Here is a 7,227-nt window from a genome sequence, read left to right as displayed (position 1 = left end):
TATTTTGTTGAACCTCCTCCCACCAAGCATGCTCTCTCTGGAAATCTGGAGCTACTGTTCTACTCACTCCAGCATAACAGTGGTTAGCGGGGAGAATTATCTCCTTTCCCCCGTCGAGGTGCATAGTCAGTCATATTTTAGCTGTTGTGAATGAAATGTATTTTCAGTCATGCCTTAGCCACTGAAATGCACTCGTATGTTTTCAATTCTCTGCTGTAAACTTTTCTTTTAAATATTTTGTATAAAGATGACAATGAAAAAGCGACATCAAATTTAACTTTTTTATTTGGCATTTTCTTGGAAAAAAGAATTGTAAAAAATGCAAGCATCAAATCACAAGAACTATACTTAATTTACACACATTGCAAAATCAAAACATTACAAAACAATGATAAACTGCTGGTCCAAACATTCTTGTCCACCAGTAGCTGTTCCAGATAGTCATAACATATCACTGGTGGTGTTTGCTAACAGTGACTCTCTTTTACATCTAGGCCACAAGTTTTTCCTTCTCCTGTGTTGGGATCTGTCTTTGGGTGACATAAATGAATGAAACTAAAACACTCATGTCCAGACCTCTTCCTTCCATAAGCATCAAAACACTACACTATAACAACTAAACCAGACTGAACAAAAAAGGCACACAGTTGTCATACTACTACCAAAGGTCCACTATCTGCAGTCCAATGGCAGGATGAAAGCAGGCTGAACAAAATGTATTACATTTCAACTAAACACTTACAATGACCACTAAAATATTACCTTTGAAGGCAATGTTAGGATCACAACATACACTATTTGTACAAATTGAACTCTAACATATCACCATTCCGTAAATGATACAAATCAGAGCAACAACTTCTTCCCTGCACACAACTTACAATAAGCATCCAAAATGGATCACACACAAAATGACCTTCAGGTCTGCTTGGTGCTCACCCAAACACAAAGAAATACACAGCAAATAAGAAAAAAGAAAATATTCAGTGTATCTTACATTTTCAAAATGAGATAAATTTCCACAGGTACGGCCGATTATAAAACAGTAGGCCATTTAAAAAAAGACAGTTGAAGGCCATGGCTACAAAGGTTCTTATGCTACGATTACAAACAGTAAAAGAGCTTGACAGTAGTTCACAAGAGAACGACCCATCCGGATGGGCGAGTTTTGCTGACTAAATTTAAATGGCTGTTGGCATGGCGTTTTGCCATTTACTTAACGGTGGCAAAGCATTGGGCCACTACTGCTCATCTGACATGACAAGCTCACTCGTTCCCTGATTTACTTGAGGCTTTCTCTCTTCAGATAGGCAGCTCCAGAACTTATGTCTTATGATGGAGTATAGCTGTCAAAGCTTTTAGTGAGCCAATATAGTGCATATATACACACCCACAAAATGTGACATTTTGTATGTCTAAACATTACAATGGGTAATTGGTCCAATGTCAACAGATTAGCATATTATGAATATCATATTGATATCATGAATGATTAATGGATATAAAATAATTGTGTACAACAGAGCTTTGAAGAATGTAGAGTTATAGACACAATCTGATTATTCATCGGATCAGGTCTTGAACACCAGTATATTTACTGTAGGTTTCCAAAAGAAAAGTAAAAACATAACAGCAACTGGTCCACTGATAGTAGACCATTCACAAAACAAACCATCTTTGCATTAGCTTTGGGAGACAACAGGTCATGTATACTGCCACAGATCACATACTTCTTACATCTGGGTGTACATGTAAGATAAGTAAATGGTGATTAGAGTAGAAGAGGAGAGTCCTGTAATTCAGTGGTGTGACTGCTGGAACATGTCAACACAGACAGGATTTAGATCCATCTTGCCCCCGTGGCAGGGAGTTTCCTTGTGGGGACTTAAAGGGCTATATGTAATATTTTTCCATTGTAATTTCAGAAAATGTCCTTAATATATGTATAGTTATAGTGAAATGATAGTTTCACAATATTTATTTCAATTTGTTTTACATTCTGCCTCCACAAATTGCATTCAAATGGTGCAGCCGTCTTGGCTATCAAAAGACAGACCATCTCTTGTTGTCAAATTGACTGAAGCCAGCAAATCTTGTATTGTCAATTCAACAACGGACCAGTCCATTTGACAACAGATTTGCTGACCCCAGTCAGTTTGACAACAAGAGACGGTTCGTTGTTGAATTGTTACATGAAGTACCTTTAAGTTTCCACTGATAGTGCTTAAGAAGACATAGCAATCAGAAAAGAAACTGAGTGCTCTATTTAATCCACACCGAGGAAATTCAGCTTTACAGCATGATTGTAATTTAAAGGCAATGTTCTTGCTTTTAGCGGAGACTGCATTCACAGTAAACGCTGCTTATGTCGGTTCAATCGGAAATTATCTTAACATTTATATTGTGGAATCTGTAACACTTCAGAGTTACAGATTGAATAGAGCCCTAAGAGGGTGAAGATATGAAGAGAGAACCCTTGGCCTGACTTGAGTGACATTTATGGTCAAATCACCTCCATAAGATAATGTTGGAACGCCTAAACATGGATCATGGATGAATAGCTAAAGCAAAATGACACCATAAACAGATACTACCATGAAGTCTGAAAGGTATGTGTCAAAATATCTTAAATAACGAAATATATATAATATATACACTTTATAAGGTTTATAATGCACAATTAATGAAAGTCATCGTACACTTGAAAACAGCTAAATCAAATCAAATCAAAAAGGCTTTGGGGAAACGGTACAAAAGAAGAAACAGTCAAATGGAGCAATCAAAACATCCTACAAACCTCTATCATACACCTTAAAATCTGTGGTGTGTATTCCTGTGTGGTTTTGGCCAGATATGGGGAATATTGCTGAACACAGAAGAAATGAGGGGAAAGTGATTGATTGAGTCCTAATTATAAAGTGATTGTGAAAGCTGATTTTTCCAAGACTTCCAGTAGTCTAGCCGTGGATGTGGTGGGGTGGCGAAGAACTTCGGCTGGCCACGTCAGAGCTCGGCCCTCTGCATATGTCACTTCCTCAGATCCATGTACTTTACTCCAGGGAAAAACACACACGGAGAAAAAAACACCAGAAAATGTCAATTCGGTGAGCCGTGCCAGATTCAAGAAATACATTAGACAGTAGACTAATTATGTTTAGCGTATAGCTTTCGTATCCATAGTTACCTGGTCGCTGGGGCCATTCTTGTCACCGTTGACGCCCTTCAGAAGTCCGGCATCCTCGGTCTTGGTGTTAGTCTTCATCTCCACCACAATGTCATCTTTGTTGGGGTTCTCCTTGGTGCTGTGGATGGAGAGCACAAACTCTCAAAAGTCCTCTCTAGTGAGGACAGTATCACATTCTTAGAGGCAAAAAGACTAATCGATGGAGGATCATATAGAATACATTTACATAACACTTTTTCAAGTACTCAGGGTGGTTTACATTGTAATTTACCCTAACACACCACAAATGTGTAGCACCTACCTTATAGAACTAGACACAAAACCTGTCCCTAGACCAGTTGTTAAAGTGCAATACTCACATCTCCTGCTTGCCAGAGCGGCCACAGGGGATCTTTCCCTTCTTGTGGAGGAAGTAGAGCACACTGCCCAGGATGGCCAGCAGAAGGATACAGAGGATGATAACCACAATGATCACACCATTGCCCTCAGCTATATAGACAGACAGACAGAGAGAGGGGAGGGCATGCTCAGGTTAATGCTTACACCTGTTCACCGATCCGATAAACTGGGAGAATGGAGAATGACCATGGAGAATCATCCAGACATGATAAGGGTAAACACTTCCTGGTCACCTGTGCTGCCTATACACGTGACCAATGACCCATGACTCATGATGTGAGAGTGCCCTTAGTGTAAAAAAAAAAGTGAAAACATCCCTAGACAGACAACATATACCCAAGACATAAAAAGGAAAAATAACGTTTTCAGATTTGCTGCATCAGCAGTTGTCAAAGCAGTTGTGACAACTTTTTACATCAGCAGTTGTCAGAAAGTGGTTACTGTAAATAACCCAGCCATGACCCCAAAGAGAAGGCAGAAGCAAATTCAGAAGCATAGTGGCCAGGGATGGGTGGCCCATCCTCTTCTTGCAATACCAACAAAAATAGATGTAATAGTAGGACAAAACATATAAAAGATGTGGAGGATAGTAGCCACTAGCCAGGATATAGTCCACTCAGTAACAGCCACTGTTTTCCAGGGAGTCCTGGGATCCAGATTGTACAACAGTTGTAGAGTATGGAGCTATTGGTAATGAATTATGGCCAAGTCATAAGAAGCAGATTGGGAAACAAATCAAATGTCAATTTCCTGGTTCTCTGACATAATGGCACAATAGATGTAGTTAATTTGTTGTGTTCGGAACATTGTACAAATTACTGTATGTTCCCTACAGGCTGGTGTGGTTTTTAATGTAAAAATGGGTTTGAATATACACATTAACTTCCCAGCTTCAGCTCTCTTGCTTTGTGAGTGAGTGCTCCAGACACTGGGCAGAGAGAGATGGGAAATAGCCCTGGCCTGCCCCTGTGACAGAGCCATCAACATTTCAGTGCAATCCCCCCAGGAGGAAATTAGAGAGTGCTACTACCTACCAGAGCAATTAACTCCTATATTTAACCATGCAGTAAGCCCTCGTTAAAAGGGGAACAATAGTCTGGGTGTGGGTTTATGAGAATTTCTATTGCAACAGCTCAATAAAACAGTGAGACAGCGCATTAACTTCCCCAATAATAAGTAAATATAAGTGATTTTGGCACTCGACCACTATATTTTGGAACTCGGCCACTATAAGTGTTGTCTTGCTCTTTTTTTCCTTTTAGATTTGTCTCTTTCAGACAGAATTTTAAATGTACCCGCAGGCAATGAGCAGAGCCAATCCTCCCACTCGTTCCAGCGAACACTTTGCACGTATGAAAATCATTAATTATTTAGTTGACTCGTTGGCTTATCCTTCATTGTCTGGGTTGGTGTGCATTCAGAGAGAATCAAACAAAAGTTGAGAGAAAGCATATGAAAAAAATCTAAAAGTTCTTCTCAACTAGATAAGAGTGATCTAAAGGTGAAGAAGAACAGACAGTGTGGGAGCGTGGTTCAGTGGTAGCGCTGAAGCCTCCAAAGCACATGTTATCCATAGTGACATGGGTAGGAATTCCATCCCACACATTTGTGCTGTTTCTTCTCTGTACTACTTCCAACTGTCTAAATAAAAGTGATAAAATATGCTCCTGTTCTCCTTTTTAAAAAAAGATGAGGAGAAACAGAGATCAGCAAGAACAAAATACTAGTGAGATTGCTGTCTTACCAGGTGAGTAGGGCGCAGTTGAAGTGACCATGGGAACTGTGGACAAGCAAAACAACAACTAAAATGTAAGACCTTCCCATCAACAATATACATTAGTGAGCTGTTTAAAATAAAAATGTATTTTTATTGTGGGTGTGGGAAATTGCTCATAAATATCCATTTTGGGGGTGTAAACGTAGTTGCATAAACGTAGTTGTCCTTGATCCCAAAACTTTCTCACTAAAGCATACTTACCAGAGGTCCACTGTCACGCTCTGATAATAAAATTATGTTCACTGCGAGAAAATACACATCTGGACAGTTAGCTCACAGTGATAAGGTGCTGAGTTCCTGCCATTTACTGCTATTTGCGGTAAGTTTAAATCCCCCATGTGGGGCAAAACAAATATTTTAAAAGTGGACTCATATTTATTGCGGCGTCTGGAAGAAAAGTGCAATCATCACCTTGAAAATTAAGATTAGGGGCTCAATTCAATCCGCATTTTTACACCGTAGCTCTTTTTTCAATGGTCAAATTAACTCACAGATTGGTCTTGGGTACCGTATAAAAACCTACAACTACGACCGGTGTGACCCCTTTCACAGGAATGCTTTCACTTTTCAGAATTAGAAGTGCGTGGGCATGGGACAAATATTGCAAATAAAGGATTAGAACTCACAATTTCTGAACTATGATGCACCAGTCTTAGCAGACTGTGCCACCAATCAGTCATAGCAGTTGGGAAAAAATACAACAAGTTGACATTACCACCATTGTCATCTATTTCTTGTTAAGTCTGATTGATGTAGCTATGAATATAAACACATAAACAAAACTAGAGTTTTGGCAAATCGGTTAGGACATCTACTTTGTGCATGACACAAGTAATTTTTCCTACAATTGTTTACAGACAGATTATTTCACTTATAATTCACTGTATCACAAGTCCAGTGAGTCAGAAGTTTAAATACACTAAGTTGACTGTGCCTTTAAACAGCTTGGAAAATTCCAGACAATTATGTCATGGCTTTCGAAGCTTCTGATAGGCTAACTGACATCATTTGAGTCAATTGGAGGTGTACCTGTGGATGTATTTCAAGGCCTACCTTCAAACTGAGTGCCTCTTTGCTTGACATCATGGTAAAATCAAAAGAAATCTGCCAAGACCTCAGAAAAAAATTGTATACCTCCACAAGTCTGGTTCATCATTGGTAGCAATTTCCAAACGACTGAAGGTACCACGTTCATCTGGACAAACAATAGTACGCAAGTATAAACACCATGGGACCACACAGCCGTCATACCGCTCAGGAAGGAGACGTTTTCGGTCTCCTAGAGATGAACGTACTTCGGTGCGAAAAGTGTAAATCAATCCCATAACAACAGCAAAGGACTTTGTGAAGATGCTGGAGGAAACAGATGCAAAAATATCTATATCCACAGTAAAACGAGTACTATACCGACATAACCTGAAAGGCCGCTGAGCAAGGAAGAAGCCACTGCTCCAAAACCGCCATAAAAAAGCCAGTCTACGGTTTGCAACTGCACATGGGGACAAAGATTGTACTTTTTGGAGAAATGTCCTCTGGTCTGATGAAACAAAAATAGAACTGTTTGGCCATTGTTATGTTTGGAGGAAAAAGGGGGAGGCTTGCAAGTCGAAGAACACCATCCCAACCGTGAAGCACGTGGGGGGGTGGGAATCATGTTGTGGGAGTGCTTTGCTGCAGGAGGGACTCGTGCACTTCACAAAATAGATAGCGTCATGAGGTAGGAAAATTATGTGGATATATTGAAGTAACATCTCAAGACATCCGTCAGGAAGTTAATCTTGGTCACAAATGGGTCTTCCAAATGGACAATGACCCCAAGCATACTTCCAAAGTTGTGGCAAAATGGCTTAATACCTTGACAACAAAG

At 39.8% G+C, this 7,227-nt stretch overlaps 1 protein-coding gene across 2 annotated transcripts in view; it reads right to left on the bottom strand.

The window, feature by feature from the left end:
• Nucleotides 1-267: 267 nt before the first annotated feature.
• Nucleotides 268-7,227, bottom strand: part of LOC118391096 (cell surface glycoprotein MUC18-like) — a 68,231-nt gene continuing 61,271 nt past the window's right edge. The window contains exons 13-16 of one of the 2 annotated variants that reach the window (XM_035782115.2): nucleotides 5,328-5,363; nucleotides 3,544-3,673; nucleotides 3,185-3,302; nucleotides 268-3,053 (exon numbers count right to left, since the gene is read on the bottom strand). In XM_035782115.2, the coding sequence (XP_035638008.1) occupies nucleotides 3,051-3,053; nucleotides 3,185-3,302; nucleotides 3,544-3,673; nucleotides 5,328-5,363 (287 nt within the window). In that variant the 3' untranslated portion in view covers nucleotides 268-3,050. The remainder of the gene's footprint in view (nucleotides 3,054-3,184; nucleotides 3,303-3,543; nucleotides 3,674-5,327; nucleotides 5,364-7,227) is intronic. The other variant, XM_035782114.2, reaches the window with a different exon arrangement.

This window comes from Oncorhynchus keta, chromosome 12 (genome assembly GCF_023373465.1).
Source record: "Oncorhynchus keta strain PuntledgeMale-10-30-2019 chromosome 12, Oket_V2, whole genome shotgun sequence".
Lineage (NCBI taxonomy): Eukaryota > Metazoa > Chordata > Actinopteri > Salmoniformes > Salmonidae > Oncorhynchus > Oncorhynchus keta.
This window is presented reverse-complemented; position numbering and strand designations above follow the sequence as displayed.